Source organism: Gracilinanus agilis, chromosome 2 (genome assembly GCF_016433145.1).
Source record: "Gracilinanus agilis isolate LMUSP501 chromosome 2, AgileGrace, whole genome shotgun sequence".
Taxonomy (NCBI): domain Eukaryota; kingdom Metazoa; phylum Chordata; class Mammalia; order Didelphimorphia; family Didelphidae; genus Gracilinanus; species Gracilinanus agilis.
The window spans coordinates 78573795-78592625 of NC_058131.1; the positions used below are offsets into that span (position 1 = coordinate 78573795).

The following is an 18831-nucleotide window of genomic DNA, read 5'->3' on the forward strand; positions in this document are numbered from 1 at the left end:
AAAAAGATTCTGGGGGGCGCTCTGTAGGAGGGAGTTTGGGGAGTTTACTGGGAAAAACTAGGACTCCTAATTTGCCTTCTTTCTGAGCTGGAAGGGAGAACAGCTGCTCCACCAACTCCTGGGAACTAACTAGTTTTTTGGAAAGCCTAGGAGGTTCTTGGGTCTGAAGGAATACCTGGGAGGAGATCTGTGTTTCCCTGAAGTGCTGTGAACAATCTGACTGTGGCAATTTGGCTAAGGTAAAGCAAAGGGTTTTACATCAGGGACTTTGAGTTTTACCTAGGAAGCCGACCTCAGGCTTGGGAAAGGACTCAGTCCACCTGTGAGTCCTGTCTCCTCAGCCTTTTAGAGACAATCTGAGATATTTAGTTTAGCAAGGCAGTCAGATGGTTTGGGGTCTAGATAGATCAGGGAGCTATTAACGAGGGCTTGAGAAGACCAGAAGAGCATCCCCATGAGGGGAGGGAAGTCAAGTGGGTAGAGATTAAGTTTTTAGAGACAAGGACCCTATGGAGTTTATCAGTTTCCAGAACCTTCATACGCTAAATAAACTTGGTTTTTCTATAGTCTCAAGGGTTTTGTGCTTCACTGGCCCTGGGAGGTCCCTAGTTGGGTTTCTTCATCACCAACCCATCTAGATCCTTCCCAATCAATACATCTCCTTTGAGAGGTATATTTCTTTTTCAAAACCCCCCATGGATAGTATTGGTGTACTGCGGTCCACAGGGTCCCAAAGAATCGAACACAACTGAACAAGAAATGTCCAGTTACGTGCCAAAATCCAGATAGCACAGTGAAGATCTTATCTAGATTCCAATTAGCTGCAGGGTTTGTGGGGGTTGTTTTGGTTTGGTTTTGTTTTAATACTAACTACAACCAGATTCAAATGAGCATCATATTAGCTTTATTTGGAGTTTTATTGGGTGACAAGGCACTCATCCATTTTCCTCACAGCTGATCAGCAAATACTTTCTAAATGGTTGATTTTATAGTGTTAGTGGCCACACTAGAAATAAAAGATGATCCAAAGCACAAAACTTAAAATATCTGGAGTCACATTTATTGGAAAGATATTTTGGGGGATAGTCATTGACCCTTGGTCTCCCACTATTCTACCTCCAACATATTCTCCAAATAGCTTTATAATTAAAATCACACAGATAGCAGAGTGTATAGTCTTAAAGAGAGCATTGGATAAGAGAGACCATCATATTTTAATTCTCTTTTCTATTATTCTATTCTATTAATTCTATGAAACTCTATTTTAATAATTGCTAGTACATGCCAAACACTGTGGTAAATGATGGAGATATAATTATAAGAAAAAAAGGCAGTTCCTGCCCTTGAAGACTTATATCCCAATAGGGGAAAATACATATTGGGGGAGGAAGAGGAGAGTAGGAAGATGACCAGGGAAGAGTATTTTGACCTAGGAGGTCACAGGATTGGCCATTTAAGCCATAAAACAATTGGCTAGCAAATCTTTTACAGGTATGTAAAAAACTCTTTGCAAACATTAAAGTTTTCTCTAAATGTTAAGGCTAGCCAATGAGCATTTATCTGTGCCCACATATGGCCAATGCATGCCCAGCAGCCATACCCAGGAAAACCATCTCGGCAAACAGGCTAAAACCAGGTTGAGAGTAACTGACAGGGCTCATACCTGTTGGGGTATTGGGGATGTCTGCCTCAAGCACGTGAAGATTTCCCCAGGAGGAATGGATGGATGGATGGGAACATTGTGTCCCCAGGGCTGTGAAGGCAGCTGAAGCAGGCACTGTGGGGTACTTAGAGCTTAGCTAGACATCAAAGATGCCAAGGTCATGCTCTGCATCCTGGATCATGGCATGCCAGTCATCCTGACTTTGGTCTTTCCACTGAACTTCGAAGACTCTGAAAGAGAGAATGAGGCTGATGACTATACAACTCTGCCTCACTTCAATCCAATTAGAACTCAAGTCAAGACAACACCCCATAATAAACCACTGGTCTTCTTTGAAGTGAAGAACAACCATGGCTTTGTGTCAGCCACCATGCAAAGTGTTTTACAAATGTTATCTCACTTGATCTTCACAGCAACCCTGAAAGTGCTATTAGTATTCCCTATTTTACAATTGAGGAAACCGAGGCAGAGCTTAAGTGACTTGCTCAAGATCACTGCTAGGAAATGTCTGAGGCCAGTTTTGATTTCAAATCTTTCTATCTCCAGGTCTAGTGCTCTGTCTACTGAGTCACCAAATATTTTGTGGGACTTAGGGATAAAATGACTTCTAATTAAGTCAAGATAAGTAGGGACAGGCAGCATTATTACTGATTTATAGGATGTCGAGATAAAGCAGTCATACATTTCTACCTTCTAAGTACCTCTCTTTTGTTCTAAATAAAGAAAAGCAACCTTTAGACTTCCAAATAGAATTTACCTGTATCATTGGTGAGGGGAGGTTCTTGATGGGGTATATTTTCTTTAAGTGGCTGTCTGAATGGGGGAAAAAACTGAATTTAATATGGGAAAGAGAAGGCTGTGATAATTGTTTACTTATCCAAATATTTCATTGGTTAATTGGAAAAAACAGGACATGGGTATAATTATCAATAATAAGGTTTTCACTGCTGCCCTTAAAAGAATAGATGAATGGATGCTTACAACCTGGAAGGGATTTCCTCTTATTTGCTGTTGCTTATGAAACCTCTTCAAGAGGAAAGTTAATAAAAGAAACCTTCCAATATACTTGTTCAATTATGCTTTTATGATCTCCAGTCATTGTTCTCATTCCCAACAAATCAGCCAAATGGGAGGCCTAGATGAGATAGGAGAGACTAGTGGGGAGAAGGTAAGAAGATTTATAGCTTGTAGTTGGAAACAAACAGGTAAGCAGAGAAAAGCAGAGGGAGTTTTATTTTTATCATTCAAAAGTGCCTCTGAGTTCCTTCATCACAATCACTTTAGTGTGATTTATGCCATTGGTGGGGAAACAATAAATCATGGAATCTGGAGTCTCAGGCCCTCATCTAGTCATAGTCATCTTCACTTCTTCTTATGTAGTCATCCCATTCTAATTGGACTGTAATTACCTGTGTTTCTTGCCTTCTGGGAACTTATTGCCTGTTGTCTATTAGAATTATCTGTCTTCCCCAAAATGGGAACTTATCACCTGTTGTTGTGCATTAGAGTTATCTGGGTCTCCAAACCTGCCCCAGCTGTGAGCTCCAACAAAGCAGCCCTGGTGTCTTACATGCCTTTTTTTTTTTTTTTTTTTTAATCTCTTATCACTAAGCAGAGAGCTTTGTGCAGAAGAGATGCTCAAAGCATTTGTCCAGTTGAAATGCACTGAATCATTCTAGCCTCCCCCTAGTCTACTGGGCTTTATTCATTTCTGCATCCATCCCTGCTCAGCTATGTAACCCAGTGCCCTGTGCAAAGTGGGCGCTAAACAGATGTCTGGGGGTCATGAATGAATCGTTTCCAATCCCATCTTCCCTTGGGTGATGATTTGTTTCATGATCATTTCTTCCTGTCTATTTGACTCACAGGTGAAGGAGGCCATGCAGAGAATCCATGACAGAGGCAACATAGGAAAATTAATTTTGGATGTAGAAAAGGCCCCAACTCCCTTGGTGAGTATGGAACACGGAGCAGGCAAACATAAGTTATGGCAGCTTGGATTTCCCTCCTCCTCCTTCTTCCTCTGCCTCTTCTTTTTCCTCTTCCTCCTCTTCTTTTTCCTCCTTCTCCTCCTCCTTCTCTTTCCTCTTCCTCTTCTTCCTCTTTCTTTTTCCTCCTCCTCCCTCTTCTTCTCCTCCTCCTCCTTCATATTTTCTTCCATGGTTACCTGATCCCAAGCCTTTTTCTTAGCTGCCTTCAAGACACTCTACTTAAATGTCTCCTCAGCACTTCAAACTCAACATCACCAAACCAAGTTCATTTCTTTTCCCCTAAAACTGCTTCTTCTGATCTGACTCACTCATTCTATGTGTGGTACAGCCATTTCTCCAAGACCCTATTTTATGACCTTGAGTTGTCTGTTTTTTCTCTGTTTTACCTCTCTTAGCCAATCAGTTGTGAAGTCCTATTTTTTTTAACCCTTACCTTCTGTTTTAGTATCAATTCTAAGACAAAAGAGTGTCAAGGAGTAGGCAGAGGAAGTTAAGTGATTTGTTCAGGGTCATACAGCTAGAAAATATATGTGGCCAAATTTGAAACCCATGTCCAGGCTTGCCTATCTATCCACTTAGCTACCTAGGTGCCCCAACAGATCCTATAAACAATACATTATCAATATTCCTCCCACTCATGGCTCCTCTCTCACTGCCACCAGCATAGTGTAGAATGTCATCACCACCTGCTAGGACGATTGCAACAGCTTCCTTTTTGCTTTTCCTTGTATCCCTAATGCCTGCATCTAATAAGTACTTAAATCTTTATTGACTGACTGTCCATACATCTTACTAGATTTATATTTTATATGGGTCTGGTCATGCCATTCCTGTTTAGAAGTTAACAATAGCTCCCTCTTACTTCCTTTTATTTATATTTATATTTATATTATTTATATTTATATTTATATTTATATTTCAGACTCCTTTGCCTAGCATTCAAAGCCTTCCAAAATCGGGCACCCTACCACCTTACATAGTACTTCCCTCTTTGTAAATCGAGAAGATTTGGTTCTTTGGTTAGACATGTATTCTGCTATGTGCTAATGAACAATTTTTTAGCTCGTCATGGCCTCAATTTCCTTATCTGTAAAATAGGGATACCTCACAAAGTTGTCGTGAGCTTCAAATAATGTAAACAAAATATTTTGACAACTTTAACATGCTGTATGAATATCAGATAACATCATCATCATCATTATTGCTCCTCTTCCTTACCACTACTTCCATTATTAAGAATATATTTCTATATCATTGGATCATAAAATCAGAAATCTAGTGTCTTCCCTCTGATGTTATCTCTGATTTTCTTCCATATATATCTTGTTTGCATCTCGTCTCTTCCATTAGACTGAGAGCTCCTTGGGAACAAGGACTGGATTTTGCCTCTCTTTGTAACTCCAGCACTTAGCTCAGTGCCTGGCATTGAACAATTGTTGACTAGAACTGGCAGTGAATTATTTAGTCAAACCTTCTCATTAACCAAAGAGAAAACTAAATTGTGAGTAGTTTTCTCTACGTCACCCACTAAGTAGCAGAGGCAGGATTTGTGCTGGAGCTCTTTGGCTCTAACACCAGTAGTCTTTCCACTGACCCATGATACTTCCTCTTTAAGTTTTACAAAGCTCTTTTCTTCTAATGACCTTGGGAGTTAAGTTGGTCTACCATGATTATCCCCATTTTGCAGATAAGAAAACTCAGGCCCAGGTGAAGTGACTTGATCAGAGTCACACGTTATAGGTCCAGTGCTTTCATTTCCAGCTCTCAAGAAATCTGCATCCCCCTCTTAATAAGTCTTTGAGCCTATCTATTCTTCATTTCATGGGCATGCTTATCACACAGCCTGTGCCTTTGACACAAATCCTATTTTTTTTAATTATCATTTTTGGATCCTCCCATCAGTTTCCAGAGTCAGTACTCCAAAGTACCAAGAACCAGTTTTTCCTCTGTGCCTGGAATGTTGTCCCTCCATCTTTGCTTTTTGATGAATTCTTCCCCTTTCTTTGAAACCTATCTCAGGCATCTCCTCTTCCCTGGTCTCTCACAGCCAGCAGTGCTACTAGCCTTCTATCCCCAGAAACTCATCACCTTTTCTTTTACCTTTCTATTATGATTTTCTTGTGATATTTGCATGTGCTATGACTTTGACAAGTGCCTTATTGAAAGTTGTGTTTCTCATAGAAAGTGGATGATTTTAAAAAGTATTTGTTGAATAAAGGAGTGAAGGAATGATTGAGTCAATAAACATCATGCCCTAAGGCCAAAGGATGGATGGTGGAGATTGTTCAAGATCTATGTTCATCCTTTCTTCCAAGGTCTACAATGAGTCATAGATTGTTTTTCTTTCCTGCCTGGGTAAAGGCTGCCAAATTCAATAACTTACAAAACAAAATTAGCATGTGCCCCCAAAGGGCTGCTATTGAATTTCTGTATTGTTTTTATTGAATGTCTATAATCAAGGTAAAACTATCCTATCCATTTCTGTTTATTTGATGGGAGGCAGGCAGCTTCAGGGAGCCCTGCTAGTTCTTAGAACATTTTCAAAAATTTTATTGCCCTTAAGTAGTGAAATTGAAGAGAGGCAACTGAATGCAACGGAGAGAAAATTATGCTGGGTGTCAGGAGGCTGGGTTTTAAGGTTCTGTCTTGTCACCCTGTGGCCATGAGAAATGTCTTGAGCCTCAGTTTTCTACTTTATAAAATGAGGAGGCCAATTTTCTGAGATCTTCCTTCTAGATCTAATATTTGGTCATTCCTATTCAGTGCTAAGATGTCTAATCAACTATTTCTAGGAGCAACTACTTCTTTCAGAATTCCTCATTACTGGGTAAATTTTAGATCATTTTTGTTTGTCATAGCATCCTAATTTATGTGCCATAGCATTCTGGAGTTGGAAAGGACTCTGGAGAGTATTAAGATGATGCCTCACAATAGATGAACATCTCCAATAAATGGTCACCCAGCCTGCCCTTAAACACTTCCAGCAGAAGAGTGGTAAGGATAGGCAATGGGGGTCAAGTGACCTGCCCGGGGTCACACAGCAGGGAAGTGTCTGAAGTCAAATTTGAACCTAGGACCTCCTGTCTCTAGGCCTAGCTCTCAATCCACTGAACTACTCAGTTGCCCCCTGTTACTTTTTTTAAGCACTCTATGCCTAGAATAATCTCAGTCCTCCTCATCAAACTGATTGTTCTTCTCTGAACTCATTCTAGTTTGTCAATATTTTTCTTAAAATGTCATATCTAGAACTGGATACCTGATGTGGCCCAATTAGGACAGAGTACAATTAAATTATCCCCTCCCTGGTTGGATATCTCCCTGAAGTCCAAGGTCACATTAGGTATTTTCACTCTTTTAAAAAATTTTGAAGAGATACTTATTTTCTCAATTATACCTAATAGTTTTCAACATATGTTTTCTGAAATTATAAGATCCAAATTGTCTTCCTCCCTCACCTCCTTCTTTCCAGAGATGGAAAGCAATTTGATTTGGTTTATACATGTATTATCATGCAAAATATATTTCCATATTGGTCTTTGTTGTAAGAGAATACTAGTATAAAACTAAAACCCCAAAATAAAACATAAATAAACTAATGTGAAAAATTCTATGCTTTGATCTTCCTTCCAACTCCAACAGTTCTTTCTCTGGAACTGGATAACATTCTTTCATAAGTCCTTCAGAATTGTTCCATATCATTGTATTGCTGACAGTAGTTAAGACTTTCACAGGTGATCACTGTTCAATATTGTTGTTACTTTGTACAATGTTCTTCTGGTTCTGTTTATTTCACTTTACATCATCAGTTCATGTAGGTCTTTCCAGCTTTTTCTGAAGTCATTGTTTTTCCACCACCATCATATACTCCAGTTTGTTCAACCATTCCCCAATTAATGGACCTCCCCTCAATTTCCAACTCTTTGTCACCACAAAAAGTGCCACTATAAATATTTTTGTACAAGTAGGTCCTTTCCTCTTTATTATTATCTCTTTGGCATACAGACCTAGGAGTGGTCTTACAGGATCAAAGAGTATGCATAGTTTTGTAGCCCTTTAGGTATAGTTCCAAATTGCCCTTCAGAATGGTTGGATTAGTTCACAGCTCCACCAGCAATGTGTATTGTATGTATATACTAATAATATTATATGCTATATAATATAATAATGTATATTAAGCTATATAATATAATAATGTATATACTAATAATCTTAGTATCCCAAGGTATTTTTACTCTTGCATTGTCCATTTGACTCAGATTGAGTTTGAAATCTGCTATAATTACAAAACCTTTTTTTATTTGAACTGCTTTTTATACTAATATTTTGTAGCCATCATTAGTTTCATGCCTTTCTTTCCATCTTTTGTATCTCTTACAAAATAATTCTAATAGCTAGCATTTATATAGCACTTTAAGATTTGTAAAGCACTTTACATGTGTTATTTTATTTGATCCTTGCAAAAACTTTGTGAAATTGGTGCTATTATTACTTCCATTTTTACAGATGAGGAAACCAAGACACAGAGAGCTTAAGTGACTTGCCCAGGGTCACTCAGCTAGTAGCTTTCTAAAGCCGACACTAGTTTCTCAATTCTTTTTGATTCACTTTTCTTCTTCCTTATCATTAGAGTTTCATTTTTGTGAGGCTCCCATCTCTCTTGAACTGCCTTCTCTTTAGAGTCTTAGTCCATGAGGTCTTACCTTTACTTTATCTGAACTCTTTGAAATCTACTTGTCTAAGTTCTAGGGTAAGCATAAGGTAATGTCCAATGTTTCCCTCCTTATAGATCACAGACAATTCTAAGTCAACAAGGTTACTGCTTTCCCACGACTGGCACCACGTCATCATTAATTTCTCCTTGTTATCAGAAGTAGGTCCAAAATGGTAGTTGCCCTCATTGCCTCTTATACTTTTTGAAAGATGAAATTTCCAGCAAGGCAGGTAAAAAATATCAACCATTCTTACTTTTGTCAGAAAGTAGACTCCAGCAGATGTCCATAGAATTAAAATCCTCCATCATAAATTTTTTGGTTTTGTCTCTACACTAGCTGTGTGATCTATGTTAGGAACTAATTATCTATCTTCTCCTCTTGACTTAGGAGTCTATAATATATTATCATCACAGTATTACTTTTCTTTCTCCTTCCTTTTATCTTCATCCATATGCTCTCCACCATGCTTTCTTCCAATCCTCAGGTTTTCAGATACCTATACAAAAGTATATATCTTATCTTTTGATGCTAATTCCTTACCTCTTCTATCCATATGTATAACTGAGGTTCCACACACACACACACACACCTTTCCAGTCTTCTTATACCTTACATACTCTCAACATCCCTGTATTCTTTGATACAGTGACATTACGTTTTTATTGTTCCTCTCACTAGACACTCCTCCAGACTCCAGGCATTTACACTGGCTGCATCCCATGTCTAGAACTCTTTCCTTCCTCATCTCCACAATAGCTTTCATGGCTTCCTTCAAGTATGGGCTAATGTCCCATTTTCTTCAAGAAGTCTTTCCCAATCCTCCTTAATTCTAGTGCCTTTCTTCAGTTGATTATCTCCAATTTATCATATGTGTATGTGTGTATCTTATTTGTCCTTAATTATTTGCATGCTGTCTCCCCCATTCTACTGTGAGTTCCTTGAGGGCAGAGATTATCTTTTGCCTTTCATTGTCTCCCCAGAATTTAGCCATAGTGACTTGCTGGCACATAGGAGGTGCTTAATAAATGCTAGCTGACTCACTGTATCTTCTTGAATAAAAGGTAAACTCAATTCCTTCTTGACTATATCTATAATAATAAACAGAGCCAGGACCCAAATGTTATGATGAGGGGGGAGGGGAGAGAGAGCATATTTGGGGTGAGACTCTCTTCTAGCTCTTCCCACCTGCCAATTATACACTGGGAGACTTTGAGGGGGTGTCATCACAAAACTGGGTGACCTTAATGATCGTGCCGCCCCACAGGAGTTGGGGGCAAGATTCCCTATAAGATGAGGTATAGGGTACACCAATCTGATTCTGAATGAGGGTGGGGTTCATGCAAGCCTTCCCCAAGGTCAGTCAACTTCATATCAAGTAGTCTGGCTTCAAGTTGGAGGCAGCCAGACCAAGTTGTGGTTCCCTTCCCCCTCATTGTCTCTCAGACACTCCAGAATGCTATCTGACTAATGAATGGCTTTTATTATTCACAATTCAGGGATTGGGGAAAGGGGTGAAGGACAGAGGGATTTGGGGTGCCCTCTTCCCTATTTCTATGGGGTCTGTCACCCAAGAGGGAACCTTTGGGGTTCCCACTTCCAAGCTTCTTCCCCCCCCCCCCACTTCTCCTTCTGTTTCTATTTCTATCCTTTTCTATAATTGCAAGTTAGACCAGAAAGGATCTCTCAACAAGATTGGATAATGGGAGAAGGAGCCTAAGATATTGCTCCCAAAATGGAGTCCAAAAACTTTGCTTACTCAATGGTTGAAGTCTTGATGGGTGAGAAGTGATGGGATGCCTTTGACCAGGGAATCAGGGTTTCAATGTCCAAAGAAAGATCCTCAGGAAGCCCTCAGGACTGGATTCGAGCTGAGATGTTCTCCTCCTCCCTCTCTCAGTCCTCTGACAGAAGAACTCCTTTCCCTGGACTTTCCCAGAATCCCTCTGGTCTCTCAGCTGTAACCAACTGTCAGCCACTCCTTCTCTGGCTCCTTTTGTCCCATCCCCCTTGTATAAATCCCATCCTTACTTATCTCAAACATGAGTCCATTCCTACCAGATATCTATAATGCCTGTAAAGACATTTTGACTTCCCAGAATTAAAACCTAACATTCATTTATTTATTATACATGTCTTGCATTTATATAGAAACATTTCAGAGCATGAGTATTATTTCGTGTCTTCTGCATTGTCTTGCATTGGGAATTCTTGAGCATTTCTATTTGGGATCTTCCCAGACCTCTCCTAACTTTGGCTTTGGAGATAAAGAAGTACAGTCATGGAGGGAAGAGGACACAGCACACAGAATCAAGAAACATGCCACTAATAACCATATGGCTTGGCCTCGGCCATTTCACTCTTCCTTTCTAAACTGGAGTTTTGTCACCTGTGAAATTAAGACCAAACAATGTTTGCTCTACCTCCCTTAAGAGTTACAAGGAAAGCATTTGTTTGAACTGAAAAGTGTCATGAGACTGAGTTCTTGTTGTTTGTCTTTAACTCCTTGATGTAGTCTCTTACCAGTAACCTGTGAGTAGGAAAGAGAAAAGACTGAGTCCCTTGGACCAAGGACAAAGTACAGAGGGTGGATGGTTCTATTCTGGAAGATCTTGTCCTCTCTCTATCTGTATAGAAAATCCTCAGACCTAACTGTAGTCTGTTTGTCATATCCCTCCAGCTTTTTCCTGAAGGTCATAGGATTTATTGCTAAAAGAGATTGGATAGACAGATGTTTTAGTTAGTGGCTTTCGAGGGAATGTAATTTATCCAAAGATCCAGAACTGTCCTTCTTCTGATTCCCACTTCTATATTCTTGCCATAATAGGCTGCTATTTATTTCAACCCCAGACCAGAGTAAGATGTGTTTCATCAGCAGAGTAAGGGAAGAAACAGAGGCAGAGGGAGAGAGGAGTATCAGAAGATACCCCTAGGATATCAGAATATCAGAACTTAAAGGAACCTTAGCACATTTAATGACAGAGCTAGGAGGGACAGTATTAAAATCAAAACATATCAGAGCTTGAGGGTACCTAAAGCCATAGAATATAAAATGTTAGTGAATCAATAAACACTTGGTTTTGTTTTCAACTTCAATTTATTTATTTATGTTTGTTACATTAAAATACCCAGTTAACTTCCACCCTCCCTCCCCTCTGCCTATTAGAGAAGGAGTCATTTGACAAAAAGATCTATGGATATATAAAATTTTGTTTTACTTATTTCTTTTTCTCAGTTCTTTCTCTGGAGGTAAACATACACAAATCATTCTTCAAACACTATTTCTGCTGCTGGATATAATGTTCTCTTGGTTCTTCTCATTTCACTCTTCATAATTTCATGTAAAAACTATTTTCTTGAACTAGAAAAAATAGTAACAAAATTCATTGGAAAAACAAAAACAAGAATATCAAAGGAATGAATGAAAAATGTAAAGGAAGGAGATTTGGCAGTATCAAGAAACACTTGTAAAGTACCTACTTATATGCCAGTCACTGAGCTATGTGCTGGACTTACAAAGAACAACAAAAGACAGTCCCTGCCCTCAAGGAGCTCCCAGTCTTATGAGGGAGAAAATAAGCAAACCAATATGTACAAATAAACAAAACACACACACACATATACAAATATACAAATAAACTAGAAATATTTGAGAGAGGGGGCATTAGAGTTGGGCAGGACCTTAAAATATAGGATGTCAGAATTGTTTAAGACCGTAGAACATTGTATACTGAACCTAGAGAATCATTCATTCCAAGTTGCAAGAGTCGTCAGAGGCAACCTGATTCATTCTGTAGCTGAGCAAGAGTCACTCCTTAACATTTCTTCAAAGTAGCTGTTCAGCTCCTGTCTGAACATTACCAGGGATAGAGACCTTTCCACCTTCTTGGCCATAGGATTCTGTTTAACCATTACTTTTACTGCTTGAGAACTGTTGGCCCTAGAATAGAAAGGGAAGCAGCCAACCAGGAAGAACGTGTCCTGCCCACATTGCCCAAGTCATGATCTAGGTAGGTAAAAAATCCCAGGGCAATTGAAAGTGACCCTCAGATAGCTTGATCTGGATGTATTCATTAATCCATGACCCAGAAAACATTAAGTACCTTCTCTGTGCCCAGCCAGCATAGTCTAAATGGTTTTATACAAGTATGAGTCTGATATAATAAACCAAACAGGGACTGGGCATCAAAAGCTCTAGATTTGACCTCCCCCCAACTTTGACACTAACTGGTCTTTTTTATAAATGTTATAAATAATTTCTATAAATGAATGTAGTAGAAAGAGTTCAGTTTAATCCCTAAATAGAACAATAGCCTGGGAATCAAGAGACCTGGGTTTGGATCCCAGTTTAGCTACTTACTAGTTATATGACTGACCAAGGCACTGCCCCAAGGTCCTCAGACAGCTCTGAATCTTATATTTTCTAGAACCAAGGATCAACTCATTTTATAGATGACACTATTGTTTAGCCATTGTCGTGTCCAACTCTGTGACCCTATTTTAGGGTTTTCTTGGCAAAGATGCTGGAGTGATTTGCCATTTCCTTCTCCAGCTCACTTGACAGATGAGGAAACCGAGGTAAAGTTAAATGTCTTGCCCAGGGTCACATAGCTAGTAAGTGTCTGAGGCTGGATTTGAACTTAGGAAGAAACTTCCTGATTCTATCCACTGCATCACCTAGCTGCCCCATAGATAACAATTCTGAGGTTCAAAGAAGCAAATTATCTTGCCTCTGGTCAAACAGCTCTTAAGAGCCAGGCTCCACCTTACACAGGGCTGCCTGAAATTGTGATCACCATTTTAAGCTTTAAAATAGGTTGATGCAATACAGAATGTACTTGGGCCACTTTGTATTGATTGGTCCAGGAAGCAGGTCTATGAACAAGAGGAGGAACATGCACAGACAAATTTCTGCTCAATATAAAGAAAAATTTCTTGGCAATCAGAGCTGTCCCAACATGAAAGGGGATGATGCTTTGAGAGCCTGTCATTGCAAGTTTTCAAGTCTATGCTGGATGATCACTTAGAGAAGATGGTAAAGAGGGGTCTCTATGCATCTCCCAACTCGGGGTCCAGAACTAGATCCCTCCCAACTTCTACATCATGGCATCTAGATGATTCAGGGGAGAGCCAGAGGAAGAAGAATTTAGGATGTAGGCAAAGACTCAAGGATTGCTCAGGTAAAAACCCCACTGCAGAAACACAGTAGAGAAAGGAATGGGCATAAGGCAAGAGACATCTCAAACACAACATGTCCAAAACAGAACTCATTATCCTTCCTCTGAAAACTTACCACATTCCAAAATCTTCCTGTTCCTGTGGCACCACCAGGCTCACAAACTCACTGTCAACTTTGACTTCTCACTCACTCTCACCCCTCATATCCATTTGGATGCCAAATATTGTCATTTTTGCCCTCACGGCACCTTTTGTGTTCATGCCCTTCTCTCCACTCACACAGCCACAGCCCTGATGCAGATCTCTTCATGTACTCATCCCTTCCTCAAGCCTCCCCCAACTCTAGCCATCCCCCACTGAGCTACCAAAGTGATCCTCAAAAAAAGATCGAGGTTCATTGTGTCATCTCTCTACTGAGTAAACCCCAGAGGCTCCCTTTTACCTCCATGATCAATTGTAACATCCCTTCACAATCTGAGCCCTTCCTGCCCTTTTACCTTTCCATTCTTTCAACAACTGCCTCACTTCTACGTAGCTCCGTGATCCAGTGACAAAGCCCTCATGCCAGGCCTTGCATGTGATGCTCCCTCTCCCAACTCTGCCTTTTGTCTGGCTGTTGCCTGTGCCTAGAAGGCTCCCCTCCTTCCCTTTGCCTAAAGGCTTCACTGGCCTGCTTCAAGACTCAGCTCAAATCTAACTTTCTGCCTTTCCCAATCCTGCCTCCACCGAGCACCATGGCCAACTACTGGTGCCTCCCCTCTGAGATGACCTTCCATCTATCTACTCTATCCATTTTCTATTTAATGGTTGTTTTCATGTTGTCACCCCATCAGAATCTGGGCTCCTTGAGGACAGGGACAGTGTTTTGCATTTCTTTATATCCTTGGTGGTTTCCACAGTGCCTGGCATGTAGACTGTGATCAATAAATATTTATTGACTGACTTAGGAGGGAACCAATCCAAAACTGCGACTGCCCGCCACAAGTTAGGCTGGACTTGAGAAGCCAGGAAAGTTTGAGGGGCTATGACAGAGAGGTCCCCCATACCACTTATTTATTTATTCTTATTGCAGATGGCCAACGACAGTACCGAGACGAGCGAGGCTGGAGAAGAGGAGGAAGACCACGAGGGAGATAGCGACAACAAAGAGCGGATGCCGTTCATTCAGTAATGGTCCCCATGTCCAGTGAAAGGAGGGAAGATTTGGTTGGAGGAAGGGACCTGGATTGGGAAATCTGTTCTGTGCGCCAGTGAACAAATGCCGTAGTGCCGTGTGTGTTGTGTTTGTCCGCAGTCCACCAAGCTATAAAGCTGTTGATTGTTGTTTTTTGAACTTCAGTGCCCACCCCACCCTGCTCAGTATCGCATCTCGGCATTGGTGTGACATGCCATCCCTCTTCCTTGTGTGAGTGAGGTCCACCTACTGTGGTTCCCTCTCAATATTCCTAGAACAGCCTTGTAAATTAGGATGAGCTCACAGGCCCAACACCTGAAAGATATTCCTGCTTTAGAGAGATATTGGACTCCAGGATTCCTTCCAGCTCTTGAGATTGTAGGATTTTGTGTCAGGCAGTGGTGTGACATGGTAGAGTTTGAAGAAAAGGTGAATTGTTGGATCAAGGCTTAGAATTCTTCAGACCAGTTCTGCTACTCACTGCTCCCAGTCATGCCATTGCTCCGACCTTAGGATATGCAGACCAGATTGGCCCAAATAGGGTAGGCAAGAAACAAGTTTCATGGGTCAGTGGACTCTTGGATCCATTCCAATAGGGTGTCCCACCACTACCCCTTTACCTAACTCCTGGGCCTCCTTCTCGTGTTTATTAAGTCATTTCACACTCCTCTCTTTTGAAACCTTTTCCAAATCTTTGTTCATGGCTCTTTCCAGGAAGTAAGGAAAAGTTCTGTGATCCATGGATTTTCAGAAAAGATGGTATACATGGCATTGCTTGAGAAAACAGGAGGTGGGGTGGTGACAGATGTTGCCTGAAGGTACATTTATTTCATCTCCAACAAAATGTTCTTCCCAGAAACCACATTTTTAATCCCTGAAAGCACGTCACAGACTGTGGCTGGTGGGAAACCCAAATTAATTCCCGAGAAGCTGTAATTACACTTGGATTTTTGCACACTAGCCACCAGAAGGCCAAACTGAGCTGTATTTAAGCCACTTTCAGTATTGATTCCCCTATGGACCAGCTGCTTGCAGATCATGTGTGAAAAACTTAGTGGGCATCTTTCTTTGTCCAGAACTTGTGCCAACCTCAAACGTCTATTAATGATCTAAAAGATTAATTTTTTTTTATTGGCTAAAGTCAGACCTCAAAAGTAGCCATGTCTTTATTGATAGGCAGGGTTCCCCATAGAGCTACCATTTCAGAGACCCTTTGGAATGACTTGCCCTTCTTCAATTCTTCAGTATTTCTAACAATCTGCAATTTCGCTGGTATGGGTGCTTTCTTCACTTATGCACATCTCATCCTCTCCATGCCTTAGTAGATGTTCATTATGAATGGCTGTGGCCAAAAACATTTACCCCATGGTGACCAACCTCTGATGATGAGCCTCCCCATACACACAGCTAGGCTGGTGCCCCGGTGACAGACACTGTCTGGCACTGCAAGCAACAAGGCGGAATAATCAAAATCCTTTTGAAATCATCCACCAATCCTCTGTATACCTCTAAGAATATTAAACATGAATTCCCTTACCCTGCCGTAAGGAACAGCTAACGTAGCTACCTCCCAAGGATGAGTAGAATCCCCAGGCCTTCGACAGAACCACTTCAGATTGTCTCCACTAAGTGGCTCCATAGACAGGCTCTCTTCACCTTGAACAAACATACGACCACCCCAAACTCCAAACAAAACAGGCAACCGAGAGAGGCCGGCATGGCCCGATAACTCAGCTCACTTCCTATTCCTGTGGGAAATAGAAGGATACCTTGGATCCCATTTCTCTCAAAACTGAGGACCTTGGATCTCCCACAGAATTCCAGGGCAGCCATGAAGAGTGTTCGTCCCAATTCTCCCCAAAATGAAGGAGTCTTTGATAAATTGTTTACACATTTCCCAAGATACCCTTATTTCTTCTCCATTGATGTAGCCTATTGGGAACCTCAGAAATTAAATTGTGCTCCTTTCCCAACATTAGGCATGGGGAGGGGAGGGCAACTGTGAAGATGCCTCATTGTGCCAAACCTAAGTCAGGAATGAGTTTCCCTTGGTTGTGTACATGAAGTGAGAGAGTAATAGTCTACATTGAGGGGATGGGAAGAAGGACCTACCCTTGGAAGTTTACCAAAAGGCAACTTTCCATGGAAGAGGAAAACATTTCCCAGTTAATGCCGATAGGATTTTCCCTTTTCCATGTCAGAAACTAAGTATATTCCATTTCAGTGCCATTTAGAGAGATGGGCAGCACACTGTAGAGGTGTAACACAACAGTGACAAATGTTGTAAGGTTTTACTATGGACTTTGTCCCGTTCTGTAGTTGTGTCTTGTTGAATTATCATTCCTCTCCCAGAAACACAATCAAGATGGAGGCAGAGGGCAACCCTGACAGAGCTGTGCACCTCATGCCTCTGAGGAGTCTCTGAGAGGTACTGGAAAAGCCTTTGCCAGCTGGGGTGAATCAGGTAGTAGCAGGATAACCCTATTGGAATGGGAAGGGGAAGGTTCTGGGGGCTCAGATTTGTTTAAAAATGAAATGGCCTTTGGAATCTCAGTAACTGGAAAGAAAATATTCTCCAGCTCTTCCTGGTGTAATAAAAAGGGGCCAGTGCAACTATCTACCCTTGTGCCAGTCAAAGACAGGAAGTTCAGTGCTGCCCCCAGACACTGCCTGCAGTCACCAAAAGTGGTACCAGTGGAAAACACATCTGATCAGGACACGGGAGAGGAAAGCAGTCATGACCAAGCCAGATCTGATCCCGGGGACTGGAGGGATGCAAGGAGGAAGGTCTTGGGAGGGAAGATAACTGCTAGCTCCACCACAGTTGCTGTTTGTGTTACCCTCTTTCCAGTCAAATGAATGATTGTTTTCCTGGAGCAAAGGAAAGTCTTGATTTGCCTTAAGGAACTGTGAAGGCCTCTTTGGAACTCAAGCCTGATCGAAGTGATTTGAAATATTGTTTAATTGTCCCTGTTGCTTTAGAGCTTTGGTTATATTGTGCCTAAAAAGCAAGTTATGTTTACATTAAAATATGAATAAAATATCACGCATAGCATTAAACTCTGCCTGGCTGTCATTGATTGAACATGAGGAGCAGCCCAAAGTACCACTGCTCCAGAGCAGGAAACCAATGGCTACAGAGCCATCCAGACACTGAAATGAAATCCCTGCACCCTTTTGTAAGAAAACTCATCGTTTTGTAGAAAAAACTAATCTGAACTTGCAAAACAAAAAGAAGTCACCACTACCACTGAATTCAACTTAACTCAATTCATCAAGCAGTTATTAAGCAGATATGGGAAACACTATGCTCCATGATAGGATTTAGTTAGTAAATGTTTAAATATTCCACAGTCCCTGGTTTCAGAGAGTTTACAAATTAATGGGAGGAAAGACTCGGAGCACAAGGGAAGGAGAAGTTCAGAGGCAGTGCTTTTAGAAACATGAAGAGGGAAGCTATAGGGAAGGCTTCATGGAGGAAATGATGGCTAAAGTGGGTCTTGAAAGAAACAGAATTTGGACTGAGGAGGATGAGGGACAGGAGAAGACCATTATGCTTGGTGTGAGCAAAAACTGGGTGATCAGAAATAGGTCGAGAATGATGAGATGGAGATTAGATGAGTTTGATTAGAGTACATGAAGGTATGATAAAGATGAAAAAGTGATTCAGAGTCAGTTTATAAAGAAAGTAGCATCAGATGGGATCTATGGTCCCTTACATCTCTGATAATTTATGAATGAATGGAAAACATCTATTAAGGCTATTATGTACAAAGCATGAGACTATCTGTTGGGGATACAAATAGAAATAGAAGATAGTCCTCTCCCTCAAGGCCCTCTCATTCTAATGGGCAAGACAGCACATGAATTTATGGATCCACAAATCTGTATCAGGTAAGATGAATTTTTAAATTAATAATTAACATAGATTTAAAAGGTATTAAATAATAAATTTAAGATACTAAATTCTAGAAAGTAGCTCTGGCTTTTTTTGGAAATGGTTCTTGAAGTCAAATCTCTTATCAATATCTAATCAATGCAGTTTTTTTCTCTTTCTTAAAAAAGTTTTTAATGGATATATTTTACTTTTATGACTTTCATTTCCAAGTATATCCT

The 18831-nt window shown here is 40.6% G+C and overlaps 2 protein-coding genes across 3 annotated transcripts in view; both read left to right on the top strand.

Annotated features, from left to right (window-relative positions):
* Window positions 1–14804, top strand: part of VAT1L (vesicle amine transport 1 like) — a 149077-nt gene extending 134273 nt beyond the window's left edge. The window contains exons 8-9 of the mRNA XM_044660617.1: window positions 3532–3615; window positions 14614–14804. Of these exons, the coding sequence (XP_044516552.1) occupies window positions 3532–3615; window positions 14614–14712 (183 nt within the window). The 3' untranslated portion in view covers window positions 14713–14804. The remainder of the gene's footprint in view (window positions 1–3531; window positions 3616–14613) is intronic.
* A 3318-nt stretch (window positions 14805–18122) lies between these two features.
* CLEC3A (C-type lectin domain family 3 member A) overlaps window positions 18123–18831 on the top strand; it is a 63450-nt gene continuing 62741 nt past the window's right edge. For both annotated transcript variants that reach the window (XM_044663256.1, XR_006505436.1), the window contains exon 1: window positions 18123–18609. In XM_044663256.1, the coding sequence (XP_044519191.1) occupies window positions 18579–18609 (31 nt within the window). In that variant the 5' untranslated portion in view covers window positions 18123–18578. The remainder of the gene's footprint in view (window positions 18610–18831) is intronic.